At 43.6% G+C, this 24,478-nt stretch overlaps 2 protein-coding genes across 2 annotated transcripts; both read right to left on the reverse strand.

Annotated features, from left to right (window-relative positions):
• Nucleotides 1-6,567: 6,567 nt before the first annotated feature.
• Nucleotides 6,568-11,415, reverse strand: spry2 (sprouty RTK signaling antagonist 2). The gene is made up of 2 exons (XM_076152488.1): nucleotides 10,731-11,415; nucleotides 6,568-9,002 (listed from the first exon to the last, which is right to left on the reverse strand). Exon 2 carries the CDS (start codon nucleotides 8,952-8,954, stop codon nucleotides 7,953-7,955), a length of 1,002 nt encoding a protein of 333 aa, XP_076008603.1. The 5' UTR covers nucleotides 8,955-9,002; nucleotides 10,731-11,415; the 3' UTR covers nucleotides 6,568-7,952.
• A 4,434-nt stretch (nucleotides 11,416-15,849) lies between these two features.
• LOC143002364 (uncharacterized) lies at nucleotides 15,850-22,769 on the reverse strand. Its single transcript, XM_076152436.1, has 8 exons — nucleotides 22,687-22,769; nucleotides 22,121-22,164; nucleotides 19,353-19,403; nucleotides 17,767-19,162; nucleotides 17,590-17,661; nucleotides 17,348-17,419; nucleotides 17,101-17,157; nucleotides 15,850-16,751 (listed from the first exon to the last, which is right to left on the reverse strand). Exons 3-8 carry the CDS (start codon nucleotides 19,401-19,403, stop codon nucleotides 16,543-16,545), a joined length of 1,857 nt encoding a protein of 618 aa, XP_076008551.1. The 5' UTR covers nucleotides 22,121-22,164; nucleotides 22,687-22,769; the 3' UTR covers nucleotides 15,850-16,542.
• Nucleotides 22,770-24,478: the final 1,709 nt, after the last annotated feature.

The raw sequence follows: 24,478 nt of genomic DNA on the forward strand, positions 1-24,478 counted from the left end.
CACGGCTCGTTATTTTGATAGGCAACTTAACTAGCGGGAAAGTGCCACTCTCACACAGCAAATGAGCTCAAGCGAGACTCTGTTTTCTATATTAATCAAGCAGACATTCCAAGCTGAAGGAATTCTGTTGCCTTTGGCCGCCGTCCAGCCGTGCTACTTCTTAAGCCGCCTCGCGCTGAAATGACAGCTTAAGTGTGCAGCGTGTTTGGGGTTCTGTGTCTCTGAAAAAAAGGCACTGCAGCACAGAGACGAGTATATATGAAGACGTATAGAGATATAGGTCCTAAAAAAGTCTCGCTGCAGGACTTTTGAGATAGATTTAGACAGTTTACTTCAAATGTTATCATAGTATTCAAACTTTAAAGAGATTTCCGCTGTTCTAAACAAGTTCTCCGGCCTCAACATACTTCCGTTCTGCGTCATTGTTTGCGTTCGTCCCTGCATACTTTGCGTTTACCCGAAAGATTAAAAAGTCCATCCACCAGGGGGCAGATCTGAGCCCGAACATCTTCTTCTTCTTCTTTCTTCTGCCCCGCGGTTCACCTGGGGGCAGGAGGACGTATAAAGGAACGACCTCACAGTACACCTGACGTCATGCATGCATACATGCAAAGTGAGGAGCGAGTATGTTTGACCCCTGAATCGTTAGTTTGTCACTTCCTTCTATGTACGATTATTTGTTGACACCTTGCGAGTTTTTAAGGCGATTTTCACAGAGCTCAGGGTTCTATATGATCATTTTGTCCTTTTCCGGGCAAAGTTCCATGTCTCAGCCGCCTTTAGAGCGCTGTGTTGCTTTAAACAGAGGAGCCTTTATCTTGTGAAACATTGCACCTGTGCTCGCTGTGAAGTGGGTAGCTTCGCCCAAAAGTCTCTCTCTCTCTCTCTCTCTCTCTCTCTCTCTCTCTCTCTCTCTCTCTCTCTCTCTCTCTCTCTCTCTCTCTCTCTCTCTCTCTCTCTCTCATCACTGGTTGTTTGGAATCCGGAGGAATCCCAGGTATGCCCGCAATCTCCCCAGCCATTGACAAATTTCTGTCTTCAGGCCGGGGGAAACACACTTGTGCACATCACGTACACACACATACACACACACACAAAGGCACACAGACACACACCTTCCTTGGCTCGGCTGTCATCGTCAGCTTGTCAGTGTGCCGCACCTGTGAATGGTAATGAGACCCCGTGGCTTGCGGCGCCCTCATAGCTGCCTGACAGGCTCAAGAGATCAATTTCCTCAAGCAGAGAGAGAGGAGGGGAGACAAAGAGAGGGGGGGAGAGAGAGAGAGAGAGAGAGAGAGAGAAAGAGAGAGAGAGAGAGAGAGAGTGAAATGTATTAACACAGAAAGACACTAGTGTACTTGATTCTGAACCTTTAGATGATTTTATCTTCATATTTTGGTTCATTTCAACTTGTTTGTCAGATCAATTCTGAGTCAAAATCCTTATACAATGTATACAATCTATAGCAAACCTACAGAATAGTTTTTCAATGTCAAATGATGATTCCAAACGCCTGTTGCGTAGCTCCACACATGCTAGCCATTGCTATGCTCCATTGGCGTAGTGACTGCACTGCTATGTAAACAAATTGCTCATGTCCATTATTCACGAAACGCGACGTAGTCAACAAAACTTGTTTTGGGATGTTGAGGTTGAAGTTTTGTCGCTTTTCTGTTTGAGAACCATGACATGGCAATGCCGAGAAGGGAATGCTAAGTGTGTAGCGACAATGCTAGTTTGACCTCAGCTTTAATCTTCCTCTTCAGTATCACATCATCAACATCATCATCAAGGCAGGGCAGACTGTTTGTGTGTGTGTGTGTGTGTGTGTGTGTGTGTGTGTGTGTGTGTGTGTGTGTGTGGTCTGCTATCTTGTGTATGGTAGCACCAGTTATGTCCGTGCACCTTGTTTGACTTGCAAATGCTCTTGCTGTCGCTCTCGTGCCAGGAACTTGAATGAGTGCAGCTCCAGAAATGACAGATATGAAAATAGGTTTGCTTATTGTGTTATTGTAACGCGTCCATTCAGGAGGATATGTATGTAAAATAGCTACATAGTTGCCAGATAGTTGCCACAAAAAGCAGATTGAGGCTTTAAGAAATGTGCAGTGTCTTATATAATCTAAGTTATAATCTTTAAAAATAAATAAAGAACCCCTAACCCTGTTCTTTTACTGCTGTGTGTCACTTTAAAACACATGATGCCATTTCTATAGTGTGTGTTTATGTATAATAATTGTAATTTTCCTCAGTTATCTTACGCAACATCGTAGCTGGCAATACACCCGCCCATACGTGTTGATTATAGTGACACAGGTGGTAACCATAGTTACACAGGTAACTACATAGACTCCAACTTTCTCTCTTATGTCTGCTAGCTTGATTGTTTGGCTGCATTCTAAATGTACAAGATTCTCCTCATACAATGTAAACCCTTACCATATAATCCCCACGTCTGATACCCCCACTCAACACGCACACACGCACACACACACACATAATTGCCACCACCTCCACTCCCCAAACACACACACACTCTCTGAACGCAGTGAGGTATAGTGAGCTGTCAGACCGCACTAATTCCTCTTTTTTGTGTGTGTCTGTCCCACTGTGTAGTGGAGGGATCAGCTTTGCCTTTCAGGATAACAACTGAAGCTCTAAGCTCGAAGGTTAGTGTGTGTGTGTGCGTGTGTGTGTGTGTATAAGCGTGTGGGTGTGTGTGTATTTGGCTGTGTGTCTGGGTGTACAACAATTGGCCGCTAAGCTGTAAAGAGCCTCGCAGCCACGGCGTCGCCAACACATATCCACCAGCAGTCAGCATCACACCAACTGTGTGTGTGTGTGTGTGTGTGTGTGTGTGTGTGTGTGTGTGTGTGTTTGTGTGTGGGTGCACGTGGAGATGAGCCAACTTCCTGTGGTGGATAGAAGTTAAATGCTGTTATTAGACTTATAGGCCTTCAGTCAGGCTGCATCGTCTGGGCGTAAGACACCATTGTGCTGACAGATACACACACACACACACATGCACAGTCACAGTCACATACGAATGTACTCACACACACACTCCTGCTCTCCCCCACTAATTAGAGCCTTCCCCAGTTTATTGTATCTCCTTTGACACACACACACACAGATCCACTCGCCGCTCCTCTCTTCTCCTTCCTGGCCGCTGTAATCTTCCCCCTCCAGGCACAACAGTAGTTCAACTGTCACAAGATTGAGATTTTGCCCCGTAATTCACCTGGCAAAGACATCCACTTCTGTAAAAATGCAGCAATTGTAGAGCAAAACAAAATTACCACAGTGTTTTAGGATGGATTAACACGGGGGATGTGTCACTCTGGTGTCACCTCGTCTCCCCCTGCTTTGTGGCGTGAAGCTCTGCAGGTATCGGTTGTGTGTGTGTGTGTGTGTGTGTGTGTGTGTGTGCGTGTGCGTGTGACCTGTGCGCTTCGACAAACCGTATGGAAAGTAAAACCACACACAGCCTTCTGCAGCCCACGTAGGAAAACAAGAAATAAAAGGTTGAGCTTCTGAGAAAGTGTCTTCTCTGGTAAAGATGAAACAGGTGTGGTGAAGGTTATTTCCACCTACGCGCTTTGAGCGCTGAGTGACTTCTTCTTCTTCTTTTCTGCAACAGAGTGAAATGAAATGAGATTATGTTTCATTTTTAAAGCAACACTTTTCCTCCACGGCTCATGAAAAATTGGATCCCCAGTGGACTTCAAGGTTTGTTTAATGCTTGTGTGCTTTTTGTTTGCATGCGGCTCAGGGATCCTTGTGTGTATGTGTGTGTGTGTGTGTGTGTGTGTGTGTGTGTGTGTGTGAGTGAGTGTGTGTGTGTGCGTGTGTGTGTATGTGTGAGTCATAGACACTTCAGAGTTTGTGCTTTTGTCAGAGGCTCTCAGGAAGCTGCCAGACCACAAGAGAGAAAACAAACTCACAAAGTACATCAGTGTCATCATCAGTGTGAAATCTGTTGAATTCTCTCTTTCCACTTTGAGCTCTGTGCTGTCTTGAATGGACAACAACAAGACATCCATTAAAGAATGTCAAATGTTTGTGCATAACTTCGCAACAACCTTTCAAAAACAGACTGAACAGGTAGTTTATGCGTCTCTCTCTTGATACCGTCCCCATAGCAACTTCAATGATCCCTCTATCCATTCGTTTTGGAGGTATAAACGGAAATCACTAATCAATCATGGCGCGGCTGTTCTGGATGGAGCTCTGTCGCCGCTGCAGAATGTTGAGCATTTATTTATAGTGGATAGAGAAAGTAAGGATGTAATTTTCTCTTCTTTTTTATTGTTTTTTGGATGAATTTACATTTAATTGTGTTTTCTACTCCCCTGTCTTTGCTGAGATGATCAAACTTTTGCCTGGAGATGATTCCAAATTGAAATTGAATTATTACGCAGTCAGTATTAGCTTTCACACACCCACACACTCTCTCCCTCACACGCACACACACACACTCTGTTTGATTGCTTAAGCCCGGCCGTCAGACAGACAGACAATGCGTCCATGAAGAATAGCCTTGCTTCCTTCCTGTCTTCCTGTGCCGCGTTCTGCCTTGGTGAGCAGGGTGAATAGGCCGCGCTGCCCCACAGCCGCCATGAACCGCGGGGGCCACGGCAGCTAAAACCAACAAAGAGGGCCGTCGTCCTGGGGCCTTTTTTTCCTATTCACATCCTCCGCCTCCTCCTCCTCTCCTGCCAAATCAGTGGCACTGCTGGTTGGATAAACACTCTTTCTCTCCACTCTTACATGTCTTGTTTTCATCTTTCTTCTGCATAAAATCGAGACATTTGACTCGATAAGACTGCTCGTGGCCAGAGAGAGACTTCATGATCCAAGTGAGGCACAGTGCGAGTCCAGGCCGAGCCACGTGCTTTAGGGAATAACAGCGAATGACTCCCAAACAGGAGTAACTGGAGTGCAGGAAGAGTCTTTCTGCACCTCCTCTCCTTAGTCAGCTGCAGCAGATAGGACCGTCATCATCAACGCGTCCGTCCATCTGACTTCCCTCCCCAATCCCCCCCACCTCCGACCCCAACACGACAACCACCTCCCTATGGGAATACCAAGTAGGAGCAGGTAGCCGAGAGGAGCTTCGGGGAAGCCAAAATAACCCCCCGACCATTGAAAACAGGATGAATGCATGCCGGGCTGAATGCGGGGGTAAACTGTTAGGTCTTTGTCATTCAAAGTGATGCTTTTAACCCTTTGCGGGCCCTCTTCCTAACACCCCCCCCCAACAAACCCGCCTTTTCCCTCTTCATTCATGGCTGAGACAATGGAGAGAGAGCGACAGAGGGAGAGAGAAGGCCTGCAATTAGAAAGATAAAGACTTAAAAACAAGATGAACTCTTTTCCGTCTCTAATGGGATTCTTATTTTCCACCCGCGTCGCTTCCATCTCCACTCCAGCTGTAAATATGGGTGAAAGTTGATAATTATGTAAAGCAAACCTGTCAGTCAGAGTCCGGGGGATGAATAACAAACAAGTGAGCGCAGGTTGGGCCTCGACTTGTCAATCAGGGCTCTGAATGCATACCGTGCCGCAAACACGTCCGTGCGCTGTCAACAAGTGTCATGGGGGCTTATGTTTCAGGCTTATGTTTCGCCTGCAGCGACATTCAAAACCCAGGAATTCCTCAACAAACCTTTGATACAAAAAAAGAAAGCTGGAAAGCCTGGAAGAAAGAGGGCCTAGAACCCGAGGAACATAGACCAAAAGGAGGCTGGAGACGGGGAGAGGAGGCCAAAGCTAGCGGGACGCCCGACTCATAAACAAGACGATTAAGTGATGGTAGCTACGTTTGGAAGTAAATATGGAAAAAGAGGAAGAAAGAAAGCATGCAAGCAGATGTGCACATGAACGCATTCTCACACACACACACACACACACACACTGTGCATACACAGCTTTAGCAGAGCCAGATGTTTCCCTCGGAGGGCCGGAGGTGAACATTAATGCTTCCCTCGTTTGATCTCTGTAAACATCGTGAAGCGATTGTCTCGCCAAAAATAGCAGAGTGGAGCTGCCGGCAGTGAAGATTCCCTCAGTTAGGACGGAAAACCTTCTTCAAATGAGATTTAAAATGGCAGAGTAAACGCAATATTAATCAGAGGACGGAACATCTGCAGACCCAAAACTGTGTGAGACATCGATTCAAATCAATCTAATCTTTTTAATTTGACTGTTGCATGCCTTTTAAGAAAACTTCTGAAGCTAAACACAGACAAAACAGAAACCTTGCAACACACATTTACATTCAAATTAGATGATTAGAAATGGATGATGTTTTGATCTAGACTACAGGCCTGATCACCCACACATCAGTGTGTCGTCAGGTGACCCACAGATGACCTGAGACTAAAACTATGGTGACACATTGCAGGACTAGCAAAGGCCCCCGAATTAAGCCAAAATAATCAATTAATTCTTTAGGCTGCAAAATTCTGTTGCTATTCATGTTTGACCCCACAGACTAATAATTTCACTTGATGTTCGTCGACACTTGACCACAAAACAATAGAAACAAATCAAATAAAAACTCCATCAGACTTCAATGTTGTTTAATTCCAAACGTTAATATATTTGTTTTCTAAATCAGAGTGATCTACTCATCCGGCCTCACACTCGTACGCGTCGCCTTGGCCGACAGAACAGAACCGGGAGGCGACGCGCCTCATTAACAATGCTTTTCAAAATAAATACTTTCATTATAAAATAATAAACCTTCAAATAAATATAGATTTTTTTTAAACTTTACACTAAGCAATGTTGAAATTAGAAAATAAAGTTTTCATATAAGGTCACTGTACAATTTACATGTAGAAGGGATAAGATTTCTCCTTTGTAAATGACATAAAATGATTGAAAGATGAAGTTGACTAATTCATATATATATATACACACACACATACATATACACTCATACATATATATATAGATATATATGGATTCATCAAGGTGCCTCTGGGATGGCAGAAAACCCTTTCACAGTTGAAGTATTATTATATGTACAAAAATAAAACATCTCTCAAAAGTCATTCTCTAATGTACAGACCTCTTTGCATTTACTACTTTACATACAGTTAGTAACAGGAGTCTGTTCTTAGCGTGTAAGTTGTATTAAATGTTAAACAAAAAGGCGTTGGTCTCTCGCAACAACACCATCATCATCATCATCATCATCTGAGCACTTTAAGTGAAGGAATCCTGGATCAAACAGTAGTTGAATGCGTGTTCATACGTGTGGAGCGCTCGTTTTGGTTTTGCCTCTCAAGTGACGAATCGGGCCAGATTTACTAAGCGTGACGCCAATTACCGCCCGGGCCGCAAATATCGGGTTTTCAGTCGTGCGGAGGTATTTACTTCCGACTGGATATGTAAAGAGCACTGCCGCAGCCGTTTCATTTGAATGCACCGCTGCTATTTCAGACGCGTCGTGAACGTGTTCAGGACACGGGGCGTTTAAATGTGAATTCAATTTCATTAGCATCTCTGGATCAATCATTTTATTTCAGTGTACCTCACAATACCTATAACCATCTATAATTATATGTTCTAGTTATATATCAGCACAAACTCCCGGTGCATTGCGTTAGTTTATGTATTTGTCTCATTTCTATCTGTAAAAACAAAGCCCTTAGTAAATCTGGCCCGTGAAATGCTGGGGCACGTTTCTTCCACCCGTCTTAGGAAGAGACGCAGGAAGGTAAACGCTGGAAGTCTCAGCAGCAAAGACTAAGAAAGGCACAACGCCGCCATCGCTTTCCTGATCAAAAAATACAAGACTAACAGGCCGAATCATTCATCAGCTCAGTCAACATGGAGTCATCAGCTTCCTGTCCTTCTGCATTTGAACACACACCAGACAATCACACACATACACACACTCACACCCTCGCCCCCGGGTCTACCCTAACTCTAACCCTTCTCTACGTCGGCTTGTCGACGGCCTCACAGTGGATCCGGTTTGCGCTGTCGCACCGGCAGCCGGGTCGAGTGACTCGGTCGTAGCAGCTCTGGCACGCGGCGACGCATCCTTTAGCGGGGAGGTAGCACAGAATACAGGGGAAGAGGAGGGAGAGGAGTGACACGGCGGCCCAGCGGACGCAGCAGTGCGACTGCATGCAGGAGAAGGGCTTGTCGGAGCACGTGTCCTCGTCGTCGCTGGAGCAGTGGTAGAAGAGCCCCTTGATGCAGCAGACACACGTGCCGTACTCGACTGCGCTCTGTGCCGAGCACACGCACCGCCGGCCGCACATCCAGCAGGAAGGGAGCACCCTCGGGCGACAGCACTCCGGACACTGGCACCGACCGCAATCCTCGCACCGGTGGGAGTGTTTGCCTGGAAGTGCGTCCCCGCCATTGCCCGCTGCGTAACCCTCATTCAGAGGTTTGAGCTCGTCAGAAATGAGCTCCGTGTGTTTCGGCTGGGTTCTGATTATCTGTTCCCCAGCCGCCAGGCTGCCCAGGAGTCTCGGGCTTGAGGAAGCGCTTCCCACTACGGTCCTGATGCTGCTCCGGGAGTCCTCCAAGAGCACGCCTTCCCCGGAAGAGATGGAAGTGTGTGAGTTTCCAAGCTGAGTCTGCGCAAGCAAGTTTCGTAGATTATTGGGCCGCTCTTCCAGAGTTTCTTGATGCGTGTTGGTCCTTGGTGCTGGTGACGTAACCAGCTCGTTCTTGGGTCGTGGTGAGGCCGGAGACCTCTGAGGGACCGTAGGTCCTTCTGTGTACTCATTACTGCTCCAGGTTAACCTAATCTGATCCAGCGATAACACCAGTGGAATGGGGGAAGGTTGCACGTTAGTCAACCCCAGAATCGGTGAGCCATCTCGGCCTTCGTCATGCGGCGTGCCCAGCGAGCCGCTTGCTGGCGATGACCACCCACGCCGTCCTCCTCCCCCATCGCTGTCGTTCGGACTTCTGGACTCCATCTTGGGACTGAAGGGCACCTCTGGCTGGCATGGGACTCATCTGAAGTCCTGCAAAGAGAGGCGGACATGTTTATACCAGCCTAGGTGTGCCGAGCCATGCAAATAGCACCATGCAAATCATAACCGTACAAGCTCAACTATGGAAATTAGGCCTATCGCACAAATCTTGGTGGTTCTTGATCCACACCTATTAAAACACTCCAAAGCTCCAACTGTTTGCTTAGACTCACACAATAGTTACATCTTCTATGAATGGTCGTATTTATTAAGGTAGGATTAGTTAGCAAACACACAATCACGTCTTTGATCAATATTATCGTCCTGGGGTATGATATGGTCAAAGTTCATGTTTGCTTAGCGTTGGTACAGAATGTGTCATGTTGGCAGGTGAGACGTGAAAAGGACGCTTCTGTTAGGACGAATTACAAAACAGGACAGGAAGCCAACGGTTCTCAAAGCTTTTTGAGTAAAGAACGAAGAAGTAAAGAAAGAGAAATTCAGCATTGGCCTGTTCAGCCTGACCCTTGACCACCTTTACTGAAATTTAACCAGGTTCGAAGTATCTTGAATATGCATCATCTCTGGTCTCTGCTTGATTATAACCTCCGGTGTTATTCACGCAAGAATAATAAGTGGAGATATTATCACATTATGCCATCGCGCCAGAGTGAAGACACTCACTGTCACCTTAAATTCTCCTTCCTTGTGCTAATTTGCTTTCAAATGGCGTCTCTGCTGGTGCGAAGCTTCCCCATTTTCAATGACAATACAGGACGGCCTTCTGATGGTGACGCATGACAAACGGCTGGCGGCGACCTTCCCTTTTCTAACACGTCTCACACTGCAGGAAGATGGATGCGTGCGCCGTGTTCAAGGTGAGGGCGGCCAGGGGGTGAAGCGCCAATCCTTTTGGGGATGCACCAGGGTTCTTTAGGATTTATGAGCTTTTCCTTCAAATAAAGGAGCTGCAGGCCAATCATGTGTTGACCCTGCTAGGGACCCAGGAGGTACGGCCCCTCCTAGGGCAGCCATGATAGCCACAGTGGAGGAGGTGTGGGGATAGTGGAAGAAAGTGGAGTTACATGGTGTCAGATATGAGATGACATATGACGGGGGACCAAACTGCTCAGGTGCTAATCACGACTCCAGACGAAACAATATTGGATTGTCAAACTGATTGATTGGCGCGTAGTTTAAATTCAGATTAAAATAACAATTTAAGCTTTAGATATAGACCAGTAGACGTATTACGATGATGTTTATCAGTTGACATTTCTAAACAAGAGACTTGATCGTAAGTAAAAATCGTTTCCACACTAAACATGGATACAGAAGTGTGTGTTTGGTGTGCGTTTCAGAGAGAGAGAGAGAGAGAGAGAGCGAGAGAGAGGGTGTGTGTGTGCGCGCACGCACACGTAGATATGACCAAAGGCTAAATCACATGTGCCAAGTTGGACACGACTACTTCCTAAAAAAACAAAACAAAACACATGCACAAGCACGCACTTGCGTAATTAAAACAGACGCGTTACTTCACTTTAATCCTGTTTAACGGCGTCATTTTCACATAGTGGGGTGACAGACACCTGCATTCGTAACTGGGAGATATAAAATAGGTCTATGCGAACAAATTAAAGCGGTTAAAGCGAATAGTTCACGTCTAGACAACAACGAATCCTGCAATGGAGAAGTTAAGATAGTTACAAATGCGTCAAATAAGGTGGTATTCTTCAAAGACCGACTATTTGCTGGAGTAAATGTGCGGCTCCTACTCACCGTGCTACGACACTTTAGCTCCGCTTTAGCTGAAATAAATCCAGTTTGACAAAGTTTATCCCGCTGCTGCAAACGGTTTTGAATCAGGAAAGTCCATCGGTAAAATCCATTGAGAAAAGTTTCCAACCAAACAGGGGTGAACTCGAGTATAAATCCCAGACTTTCACGCACGAAACACGAGGTATTAAAACCCCCCGAAGCGCCGCGAACTTTGCCGGACTTCGCTTCTCCTCACTCGGGTCGGAGGGAAGCAGGACCCCGGCGCAGAAGCTTTGTAATTCGGCGTGTTTCGTCCCGCAGGCTCGGTGGAGTTGCAGAGGTTTTTTTTTTTTTTCTTCCTCTCCCCCCTGTGTGTTGTCTGTGCGTGTATGTATGCGTGTGTGTGTGTGTGTGTTTTTGGGCTCTTTCCGGAGAGGAGGTCGGGATTTGGGCTGTAAATGGCGTCAAAGCTTGAGGGGGGAACAGAGCGCTTGTTGTTGCAGCGGATATCTTGCATCCGGTGCGCAGCCATTGGTTCGCGGGCAGAGAGGCGCTTTCACACCCAGTTTGGTCCAAGCTCAACGCACCTCGGGCCTCCACACAAGTCCCCAAACAAAAGTTGATCAGCAACTTTTGCACGACAACGAACATTAAGTCGAGCCAAATTTCAACACAAAAACAAGTAAGTAAGCAATGCATACAAACAGAAAGAAAGTGTGTGGAAAGTATCGACTTAATACTAAACAGGCAAAACCATGAGTAAAGTGACATGCTAAGATGAGATATTTATAGTAAGACACCAACTGCCTTTCCAGGACATTGTGAAATTCCAAATAACAACTGTTCAATGAATTCACTAAATGGTTCATTCTTTTCCTCAACTAAATCAATCAGTGGACATCAGCAGCAGCTTCTTTCTCATTCTCTCTTATATTCGCTCTATTGAGGGTAGTCTTGTCAGTGCAGGTAAAAAGTAGGCTGTAGATCAATAATGTGAAAAATGAATATTGGTATTGTTTTTTAGTTCAGTATCAATACTTTTCAATACTCCAGTACTTTTGTCACCGGTTTAAGAAAGACATTATGTCAAAGTAGAAGCAGCCCAGTGTACTTAATGTATATCTATAACAATAACAACAATAAGGCCAATAACAACATTTGTATCATGATTTGTAACAGTATTCCTCGAATCAGGTGTATGCAGCGCCCCCTTGTGGTTGGCCAAATGTCTGCCCTGCAAATATGATGGAATTCTGTTAATTAATCTCAATTTCTTTCAAAGACACACAGCAGTCACAATGTCAGAAATTATCTATATTTATCCCATGACGTCAATAGGGGCAGTTTGCTCTTGAGTCGGTTGTTTCTTTGTCTTAGCCAGCATATTGTGAGAGGACAAATTTATCTCGGTAGAATTGGATTCCTCCATATTATAAAAAAACGTTTGCTATTATTTCTCTTGGAAGTTTTTCATAGAAGAAAACACTTAATCTCATCTTTATTGCTCTTTGGTTGCCGTTTGTCTTGGATTTGGGAACAAATTTGCTCCGCGGTATCTCACAGCAAGATAAGCCAGAGACAAACTCACACCCTGATCAGCACAGAAAGCTGCTGTGGAGTGTTTTTACAAGTAATGGAGTGTGAGATAAATGAGAAGGCAATTGTTGTTTATACCAAAGGAAATCAGTTTCCCACGCTTGCGTCTGCACGTCTGTGATTTACAGATTACTGTTAATCACTTGCACTTTAGGGAAACCCATTCCTCATTCTGAACCAGTGTGAGGCCCTTTGCCTCCTGGAACATATGTGAGTTTAAAGAAATGCAGGAAACTGTGAAAATAATCAACAAGCCAATTATCTTATCGACTTTCAGATGTTGTAAATGATTGTGAAGCATCGCCCTCTTGTGGACAGTTTTCTGACACTGCAGGTCACTAACAGATGACACCTGTAATGAGGAAAACCCTCATAAATTACATCTTTTCCCCCTTGTAATAGAAAACCAAAGTGTGTTGAAATTCCCCTCAAAGCACACGCCTCTCCTCTCTCTGTCTCTCTCCCTATCTCTCTCGGAGTGCGTGATCAATTCTCAACAGAATAATTATGAAGTCTAGCCATTGAGTGTGAGAGGTCACTTTAATCAGCTCAGTGTGACTTGGCAAATTAACTTGGATTCAGGTCAGGAAGCTTTCTAGACTTCCCTCTCCCTTTAAACCATTTATCTTCCTTTGTTTTCCCCCCTGTCTCATCTCTCCCCCCGCTCAGTATTTATTTGCCTTTTAAGGTTTCTTCTCGTCAGTGGTGTCTAAATAATGAAAATGTTGCGGGCTCGCAGCCAAACACACATCTTTGCTGTTGCCTTTTGAAATCCTCTGCAGAGACATGTGACTGTAATTAATGATATTTGCTTCACCTGTGCTCTGTTTCATGTCATCTATCCACAAGGGGATAAGGGTCTGCACAGGTGTACTTCATCATGCTAATTAATCACCCCACCCTTTTTGCTGACAAACCAAAATAATGGGACAAAAACATTATTTATCAGTTACAGAGTTACACACAAGGTATGTATTATGTAATATACTGAATAAAAAAATAAAAAGTGACATTCAAGAAAATAACAAAACTCCACGTTTGTACATGTCCGACATCTAGATATAGAGCCTCACAATATTCAGTAAATAAACAAATATCCTGGATCCACATGTTCACCCCTGGCTCATGTTCAACTTCCCATTGCCAAATTCTGTGAAAATACTTTTGTAGCTTTATGGAAATCTGAACCTTATTTAGGGTTAAAAACGCTTTATCTATCGCCGTATTTAAAGTCAGAAGCCAAAGACTCTTGAATCAATTCATGTCTCTCTGTACTGGAGATGCCAGCCAGTGCTCTTTGAGTATTAGCAGTCAGCCGAGATAAATCTTGTTGGCAGCTAACTGAGCCCAATATGCTGCAGAGAGGATTCCCTCCCTCACACTTGGCCCACAGAGCGCCTACACTGCACATGTTAAGCTCCTGGTTACATGGAGAACTGTGGAATGCAATTTAAAGGGGACCAGGAGCTGAAGAAAGGATGCATCTGATGTTTGCGGTACTGCTCGAATATCAATCATCAGCGTTGTTTGATTGATTGTACAAAAAGCATTTACCCAAGCATTTACCTAAAAAATCTTCCTCTCGCTCAGAGCAGAAATGTTTTATGTGTGTATACCCTTTAAAACCATTATTAAACCAAGAATATGTAATTAATCGATGTATTCAGGATTTAATTGTAGTGCCATGCCGCTGTGACTGACTGCTGCTACAACCTCTGTTGCCACAGCCATAGATGTTTCACTTACCATGTAAATGTTGGGATCCTTTTGATTCTGAACATGTACACGGCTACATCATGTAAACATACTGATTCTGTATGATGTTGGACTCTTAAAATGTTAGCTCCAGTTACTGATCGCAAGACTTTTAACTCTAGAGCACTGTATTAGTTTTTGGGCTGAATTGCAGCTCGTTGTCCTCCTCCTTCTCGTCCTTTTCCTCCCCGGGCTCGCATGGATTCCAGTGTAAACACAGAGTTCTATGTACCGGCTGAAGTGTTCAGACGAAACGGCAACAGCTTTGGAAAAGAATCCTCAGCAGATACTTCGGCTGATGAGCTCCGCAGCCATGCATAAGTATGAGCGAGGAGAGATTTCCACCTCATTTTCTTCTCATTACACACACACACACACACACACACACAAACACAAACAGACACACACACACACACACACACACACACACACACACACACACGCATCAAGATGGCTGTGTAAACACCTGGGTACCTTTTTTTGCCTAGAATCCCGCACAGATGCCCCTCGTTTCCCTTCCCCACCCTCAATCGAAGCTGTTTCCTTAAAGAGAATTGGGTGCAATGGAGCGTTGATTTCCAACACTGAGGCCTTTTATCGGCTCCACCCGATCACGGCGATTCATCCAAACTGCTTAATAAAGAGACCTGTGTGTGTGTTTGCAGGCACTCGTCTAGTCTTGGCGTACGGCCAGGCCCCAAACCTATCATACAGGAGGGCCCCAGGCGCTTAACATTGTCGTGGACGTTCGCATCTTTCCATTGACTCCAGCATGATAAATGTGCCGCAGCGCCGAGCCATCACAGCCTGAAAATGGACTGTTTAACGACGGTTGAGTTACAGCAATTGGAAAAAGTTTTATTTCCTCCATTGCCACAAGCGGCGACTTCCTTTCTAGTTCCATTCTTCATACCTGAGCGGCAGATCTCAGCCCCGCAGAGCCGCGGGCCTGCCGAACGAGAGAGGATAGAAATGAAAGCAGAACGCCCGCTGCTGTGTGAGATGAACTGTGTCTGGATTATCAAGCACACACTGCAAACAGTTTGAAATGGCTTTGTAAAGGACAGTCTCAGAGGCCATTGCTCCATCACACACACACACACACACACACACACACATTCTCGTAATTGTTATCTACTTGGGACCTCCGATTAATGCCTAGCTCTTTAGGACCACCCTTTCCAGATATCATAGGAGCAAATGAAATACATCTCTGAACTTGGAAAAAAATCTATTTTAATGCTATCAGCTCAGATTTCATATACACTCCGAAAAAAAAATTAATTATTTTTCCATGTATTTTTACTGTACTTAGAAGGACCGCATCAACTTTTTTTTTTTTTTCTAAGTCACTCTGCTGCATTGGCTTTTATGAGTTCGATCAAGTACACAGAGTAAATTTTAAATATCCTGTATGTGTCAGTACTGTAATACAACTCAAAACAGCAAAAAAAAATCCAAAATTAAAAACAGGTTTCTTTGTTACAAGGCAACAAGCCTGTAACTACTAATTACAAACATGCTTGTGTTCATCCCATCCTTCTGATGAGCTGTTCTGTCTTGGGAGAAGTGAAAGAACAAGATTAAAGTCAAACATGTGAAATATGTTTTGTCAGACAGCGTGAAGCATGATCATAGCCATGACCCATGCATCTCCTGTGCTCCTTCCTGTCTCTCCCTCTCTGTGCTGTAGGCATGGTGGTGTTATGCCAGCTAGCTACACTCAGTCCTCAGCCTGTCAGCCATCATCTCCTCTCTGGTAGCTTGCAATAAACCTACATAATTTCACCTCACCTCTGTGCCCTGTGTTGTGCCCATATTAGTTTGTTAAGAGAGAATGACATTTACCCTAGTGTTGTTAATTGAAGATGAGGATTTAGACAATAGTTATTCATCATGTTGAGCTTGTGCCATGGGACTAGTCCAGCCTCGTCATACGAGCATGAACTGATGAAGCCTCTTGGATGAGAGGTGAAACGTCTTCAAAGACATAAAACCAAGTCCAGTTGTGTTCGATTCAATTTCCTTGAAATAACTATGACCTGGATGAATGAGAATATTCACAGGCTTGTGCAAAACACTAAAGCTGTTACATTTCAAACAACCACGTCTCTTCCATCCCAAAGTGTGTCTAAGTGAGAGCAAATACCAGTCAACTAAATTAAGACTGGGAAGATGTGGATTTAATGAAATCAAGGATACGTCTGCCTGCCAACATTAGCCTTTAATGGAACATTTTTGCAACAATGCAACATTTCTAAAACAGGGCAAAAGTGGAATCATCCACGGACCTAAAATGTGAACAGCACAAAACTATAATAATACTACACTATAATAAGAATAATATTGGCCGAGATACATAAAATAAAATTTCATTAAAATGAAAGAATAAGTCCAACAGACTCAACAGTTTCAGCCTCACTATGTGTACAGCTAACTTGTGTGGAAGATGTAGGCCTACCTTAGTCAACATGGTCCATGTCTAAAGCCTTTGATCTGAAAGGATTCTATTATACACAAAGAACTTGACCCCTTTCCAGTCCCTGTGAGCGAGGACTTCGGGGGAAGCAGCGATGCACCTCTCACAGTCTTGCTTTCCAGGGGTCTTGCCCATACGAACGAACTCCATCATAGACTTTTCAACTGCTTTCACCTCCTCTGCTGACCACATTCGTCTTCCCTTTTTAGCACCTTGGAAAAGAGATTGTAAAGAACACTTAATACACAGGAAATTTAATACATGTTGAAAATTGTCAGGAAATGAGAAGCCATCCTGACTTTCCTGCCCTCCCACCAACAGGTGTATGTTCTTGTTGTGTATGTAAGGGGTCGTTGACTTAAGAAGCCAAGCAGAAGGGACTGACAGACTAGCTGGTGTCTGACATGAAATATATATATATATACATATAGATAGATATATACATAAAAAAGGGTCGATCAGCCTTTGATTTTTCCCTTGCTGGTATAGGAACAGCTCTGAGCTGCTGACACAAATCTACTTATTACGGTGGGAAAAGTGAGAGCCATGTGTCACACTTACATCCTGAGCTCTGCTCCTCTACAGACTGCTGTTTGTGTGGAGTCACTGAAGCTCCTCCTGGAAAACATTCATAGAAAATGAACTCAAACAGGACAAGAATGAGCCTCTGCATGTTGTGTTGTGTTGTGCAACGTTCATAGATGTCCAGAGTTACTCTGTATAGACGCTCTAACCAAACACAGCTACAAGAATACTCCAAGATATATGTGGAAATACAGGACACGTAATGACAACGCCACATTCTTACCTCCTGAGCCCCGCTTCTGTCCAAGCTGCTGCTTTGAAGTGCCTTCCTTACCCCGAGCCACAGGTTCCTCTCCTGGAAAACATTCATAGGAAACCAAATTATGTACGTGGCATGACACGCCATCTATACAGTCTGACTGTTGATGTCCAGAATCACTATGTATAGATTGAGGATGTTAGCATTAATACAAAAAAGGTAAATGTTATTGTGATCTAGCACACCAATCAGAAGCATAGACATACCTGCTGGAGTAGCTGGATGATCTTCATCTTCAGATGACTCCCCTGAGCTTTCTTCCATAACTTCAGATTGGTCTTCACGATGGCAAACAAAGGCAAATTGTATCAAATGAAATATGAGTGAATTAAAATGATACAGGTGCACAGTCAACTTTGCCCTTACAATTAATAATTTCTTACCATTCGGGCTGATCGAGATTTGGTCCAGACTTTTCCCCTTGAATTCTGCCAGTCTGCCCTGTTCACAGGCCATCAACACCTTACTGATCTTAGCTAACTGCAAAGTCCCTTCGGGTAGGCGATAGAACTTCCTGTGTACCCTTATGTCATGTCCCAGAAAGTCTGCCAAAAGATCTTGTTCGGTGTCGTTGAGATTCAGTACTCTTGACAGAGTGGCCACTTGTCTTCTGAGTTTTGTCGATGACAGAGCTTCAGGTTTTTCGGCCCCACAGTTTTTAGCCAACTCACGGATGCAGTCAGACCCCCTAAACCTGGCAGTTTCACGTTGCCGGTTGTACATCTTCTCTCCAACCTTCATGATATATATGTCTTCTTTTACTGCATGGGTAATTTCGTCCTGAGTCATGCCATTCACAAGGGCCCATACCTTCATGTTCACATCTTTAGGTACAGGTTGAGCAGAAGCACAGAGTGCTTGTATTCTTGTTTTTCCAGGTAATGTTCTGCGAACACTTTGAGCAAGTGAGCACCGTTTTGCGTGCTTCCACAGAGAATTGCGCTTGAAGTACCCAAAGCATGCAAAACAATGCTGGTAGTCCTTTGGACTGCTCTTGCCATCGCTTTGTTGTTTACAAGGTACCAGTGTCCCTTCTCCTTTTGTGAGTGCGTCAATGTTGTGTGCCCGATTTCCTTGCTTGCGAAGGAGATCCAGCTGATTTCTCCTTTCCTTAGACTTCTTTGCATACATTATTGCACTAGCAACTTCACTTTTATCCCTATGTTTACGTTCCAGGTGGCGTGCAATTTTTGTTTGCGGTTTCCTGCAGTAAAGACAGTAGTTTCTCTTTTGGTGGTATTTCTTGCACCCATCTACTTTTGGAACATCAGCTATCACCAGAGAATCACTCGTCTTAACTGAGATAGAGATAGTACTTTTTTCATGTCTTGAGTAAGTCTTTCTATTTTTCTTTCTTTTGATTGATGCAGAGTCATCTGGTTCCCCTTCTACTGGAGAAATTGTGCCTCTCTTTTCACCCTTTTTATATCTTCTCTTTGTTTTAAGAATTGACTCCCCCGAATCCTCTTCTTCACTCGAACGTGAGCATCTCTTGTCACTTCTTTTATATCGTTTCTTTGTTTTGAGTCTCGATTCATCTGAATCCTCTTCTCTGGCATGCACACTTGCTTCCCTGCCTCGCTTCTTTTTCTTCGCTCCTGATAACCCAGCTGAGCCACCTTTGGATTCTGATGAAGTCTTAGGTCTGTGTTTCTGACGACTTCGTTCTGATGGTTCATCTGAACTGGCCTCTGATGATGCTGGGACATACTCATCTTCACTGCTGGCGATAGAGGAATGTGACAAATCGGACTCGTACCCAAGCATTTCTTTAGTCAGCTACAACAGAACAGAGACATTTATTTTACATGAGAATCAAAAGTGATGTAACTTCATAAACACAATTATCTTCTCTAAAAATGTACATGACAACAGATTAATCTGTTTAGCTGATTATTCAGGGCCAATGCAGATAACATTTGACTATTGTGCTTGCCACTTAAGCATGTACAACACAAGCTTTACTTACAAATACGCTGTCTGTTCTTGTTAAGGGTGGAATCTCTATTTCCTCTTCCATCTGCAAAAAAGGTAAAGGGAAATTAGTCAAATTTAAATTTAAGCATTTAGAAAATATAGGCAAATCAAGATTAATTACAAGTTTTTATTAATTATGTAAATGATGCATAAACCTTAAGTCTGCAGGCTAACTGGTGGAACAACAGATCAACTTAATCAATTGTATAGCTCTACAACATCTGAGCCTCACTATGACTGTAACTGATGAAATACCAAACCAAGTTGTTACAACTTATGCTCACAATCAGTATAATCAGATTGTTTATGCAAGTTAGCGACAGAAAGAGGCTAGCTGGAAGTCAAGGCATACAAGTGTCTCTCTCAGCGCAGCTCAGGAAATCAAAAGTTAGTTTCCCGTGTTGAAACTAGACGCAAGAATGAGGTTGAAAACTGATTGGGAGCTGAAGGCAAAGACCCCATGTCCTGTGATTTATACCATTTGACAAATATTAGCATCCAATATACATCATATAAACAACAACTTTCCCTTACACAGCTCCCTGAACTCTAAAAGACGAGAAGTCCACCTGAATGTGGCCCTGCACTGAGTTTGACGGCCTAGTGATAAGAAACCATTGAATGACAGTTTACTTAAAAGGTGAAATATATGAGATTTAGAACAATAATGTAACAGAAAACCACAGTTGCTATGTAAATATAGTGGAGTCATGGAACCCTGAGCAGAGAAAGAAGTCACACTTCCTGTTTTGGTCTGGCTGAGGATGCTGTTTAGTCCCTCTTTGTCCCTCTTCTCATATTAAAGCTCAACAGTACACTAAATATGTTTCTGAAAACATTGTAAGCAAGAAACAGGATGCAGTAACAAGATCTCGAGTCGTATTTGATCAAAACTACTTAATTTGCCAGTTTGATCAGAGTTTGATGAGCAGTACGAGTTCAGATGTGCCCCCCCCCATAACTTATCCAACAAAGTTCAATAAATGCAGTTTTTCCAAAGTCAGAGTAGTCGTGTTAAATAATCAAGATCTCAATATTGATTAAAACAATTGAGATTGTGGTTTTTGCCATAATTCAGCAACCCAACAAGGTCATAACAATTAAACCAAATAAAACCCTCTCCCTTCCACAATAGAAAACTAAAGAATGGCAAATAAGACATATTCATGTCTTTAATAGTTTCTAACTGTACATCTTAATGTATTTTACTATTCATCTGCAGTGCCCATAGATAATAAATGCTTTCTACCATATACTATACTGAGTGCAGCGGCCTGAGTTTGATTCCTCTGCTGCGTGTCATAACTGGTCAGCATTTTGAAAACACATCACAGATTCCTCTCCTCCAGCTCAGACTGCTGCAGTGTTTTGACCCTTTGCAATGTTTGCAAAGATGCCACAAAGGTGTCTTTCAAAGAAGTCTGCAGAAACTTTAAAGTGTGAGTGACACTGCAAGTGAAGCAATGAATGTTTACTAATGAGACACATTATCCCCATCATTATGTGCTTCTGATGGTCACTCTGGTGTACATTATAAAAAGGTGTCATGGAACTAACCGCTGTGTTCAGGCTACAGTGAAATAACAAAGTCCTCTCTCTCTCATCGCTTAGTCTTTTCGTGTGAGCCTTCTCGTAGCGCCGCTCACACACATCGTGATGTGCTTTGAGTTTCTGAAGGCGACTTAGAAAACGACTTTGAGCCTACAAAACGCAGGAAACAAAGTTTTAAAATCATTGTTAGGCCAAATTATTTTTTGGACATTTATTCTTTGTTAGGTAGGACCAGAGCATGGGAGCAGAGAAGAGCAGAGGGACTCTGAATGGAGTAGATTTTTTTTAAAGTTGCGTCCACAATAGGACCGGGCAAAGCAGAGGGATGCCTGCAGAGAGCTGCTGAAAGCCGGGGAGGGCGTGTATGGTTCATCTTTCATTATTCTGTTTCAAAACCAAAACAGAACAACAGAAATCACACATTTTATGGTTGTTTTTCTGTTTTAAAATAAAAACACAAGGACATGAAAACAAAGTTTTTGATTTTTGTGTTGTTATTGTGATATTTGGATGAATTCAGGGGAATACTTGGAGAATTGTGGAGGTGCAGATGCTTTACTTACAGCCTACATGCAGAGCAGGAAAGCCTCACCAGAGATCTGCCTGCAGACCGCCTGCTGCCCATGAGCACTCACACCAGGAGACGAGTCGCTCAGACTGGGCAGGAGTCGGCACTGCTGCCGAGGAGCCCCTGCTCAGAGGTGGAGTTGAGTCGCGGAGAGCAGCAGCGTGGAGCCGCTGAGACGTGAGGCCACCTCTCAGCTGACTCTGGAGCCAGAGGACGGACTGGTGTTGTCCACCTCTGAGCGGGGGCAGCAGGCGGTCTGCGGGCAGATCTCCGGTCAGGCTTTCCTGCTCTGCATGTGACTGTAAGTAAAGCATCTGCACCTCCACAAGAATCCAAGTATTCCCCTGAATTTATCCAAATATCACAATAACAACACAAAAATCAAAAACCTGATTTTCACATTCCTCTGTTTTTATTTTGTTCAACGTCCGGTTCAGAGGTCACACTGCTGACAGAAACACAAAGGTTGTTTCTCTGATTTGAAAGGGTTTTGCGGACTCTGGGGAACTGTGAGAATAATTAGTTATTTAATTAAAAGACAATGGTGAAGCATGTGGGGAGGCCTCAGTGATATACTGTCATATTATTGTTTTGATTTCCACTATCGATTTTAAGAACACAAAGAAGACAACATATCCTACCCCTGTCTTCTCTTCAACATGAAACACATCCGTCACATCAGCAACTGCAAATAAATTACAAAGAGAAAAATGTTAATCAGGTTCAACATGAGCCAACGTCACCTGTATGAGAGTGTAAGTCATGTTGTAGTTACACCAAAATCAACATAATGTGACTTACATTCTCATGTAACAATGACACTACTGGTAGTGGACAGAACTAAACCTGAGCAGTGTGCTGCTGACAGTGACAGCAATGAGTGTGACCTGATGCTGAACACTGCACTGATCATTACATCTGTATCCAGTTACTGTTGTTACTGTGTCACTGCCAACATATTCAAGCTTGTTCAAGTTGTAATTAAAGCGTCATCTCATCAGCCTGTAACATCAACAGAAATGTTCATTTTCGGTTGATGCCAATATTTAATATTAGCCTTTATCTGCTGACATGATGCTGATATAAGGCAGCAGATATAAAGTCACCATGTGTCCACCTTTAGCTTTAAGAGTTATTTGTTCAGTGACACAAACTACTTACTATAAACATCATTATAACAACAGCCCATTATGCCCCCCCCTCTCACCTGTGCAGTCATAAGTGTCCCCAGAGGGAGACACACCTAGGCTTTGCTCCTCCTCCTGTAAACACAGAGACACATCAGTCAGACTTCAGCCCATCACATGACTCTGTATTTCAGTTAGTTTATGGATGTAATTAACATTGTGACATGAATCCAGACATCATGTCGATGTTGTCAGGGAGGCTGCATATCACAGGCTTTTGAGTGAAACTAAATTAAATTTACTGGTTTATAACAATAATGTTTAAATATTTCCTGGTGTGTGAACGACTTCAGAAGCTTCATCATAACGTGTTAGAACAGCAGAGCAGCTCGCTGTGTGCATAAAGACAGTTTCAGTTTTATCCATAAGTTTCTCTCCATTCGCGGTAGGACAGATGATAAAATCAGTTTCATGTCAATAACAACACGAGTCCCAGTGTGTAAACATTGCAGCTGTCCAGACTCACTTTGTTCAGGAAAATCTGTCACAAGTGGAAAGAAGCACCAACATTGGCACAAACACTCCTTGGGGATTGTGCTTTTGATAAAACCCATCAGTCACACAAAAATCAGGATGGCTGCCATTTCTTCCAACTGGCTGCCATTTTAAGCTCTGAACTGCTCTATATTCTTTCAGTGGTTGAAATATGATATAAGGAAGCTTCTTAGCCTCTCCAGTACAATAAATCTGACTTCTCTGTGGTCAGAAATGTATGGTTTGACATCAAGGATATAACTATTGGGCTAATATGTAAAATATGTGCATACAGGCCGCTAATTAGGCGCTAATTGGTGACGCCATTAGCTAATCTTCACCGTGGTGAAGTTTGAGCACATGGACACACAGTTAGCTCTTTTTCCGTTGCTTTAACTTACATGTGAAAACCGTATCACAGTAAAATAAACAGCGCATTATTATACTGAAGCAGAAATAAGTCAACACTCACCATGTCCCCGCAGCAGCGCATGTCTGTGGAGCATCAGCAGTCTGTCTGACGGCAGCAGAGGTGTGCGGACCAAAGGGAGCGCTTGTTTTACGACACAGCGCACGCCAGAGAAACTCCGCACGTGGTTATAAAGAGCAAAAGAGACGCTGACGGGCCAAAATGCTTACAAATCAATACATAAAAATGGTAACCACAAAAACATAAACAAATACAGCTGTTTGCAAGCCGTAGTGATGAACAGATCAGTTATTATCATTATTTTTACCTGAAATGACTACATAGACACGTGATCAGAGGAGGCGGGAGACTTTTTTTTAGATGGTTCTTGTTAGGACCTCTGTGTTTCACACACACTTCATGTTCAGCCTGGCAGTAAGCGGAGCAGGTGGTGGAGGGAGTGGTTCTTATTAGGACTGCTGTGTGTTTCACATATCATGTGGGGGAAGATGTGATTTCTTATTTAAAACTTGGAACATTCAAGACCCAGATCACATCCTTCCACATGTTAGCTGATTTCCTATTTTAAAAAGAGGGAAGTTAAGGTGTTACTTCTCATGAGAGCCTTTTATTGGTCTGAACAGATAAAAGATTAATTAATTTATCATTCTACCACACAGGGCTGTATGATGAAATGATAGTTGTAGTCATTTTAACACACTGGGATGCAGTTTGTGAGGACACTCTCAGTGGTTGCCTGGTCGAAGGCCACCAGCAGCTTCTTCTCCATGTTGTTCCCCCTGAGCACTCTGAAGAAGTGAAGTCTCTGTTGTGCTTTTCTCAGCATCACCGTGGTGTTGGGTGACCAGGAGAGGTCCTCAGAAACATTGACTCCCACCTTTACTCTGTTGATATGGAGGCGTTCTGTG

The sequence above is a fragment of the Genypterus blacodes genome, unplaced genomic scaffold (assembly GCF_046128005.1).
Source record: "Genypterus blacodes isolate CSIRO-AG114 ecotype Tasmania unplaced genomic scaffold, CSIRO-AGI_Gbla_v1 ptg000056l_1, whole genome shotgun sequence".
In the NCBI taxonomy this organism is placed as follows: domain Eukaryota; kingdom Metazoa; phylum Chordata; class Actinopteri; order Ophidiiformes; family Ophidiidae; genus Genypterus; species Genypterus blacodes.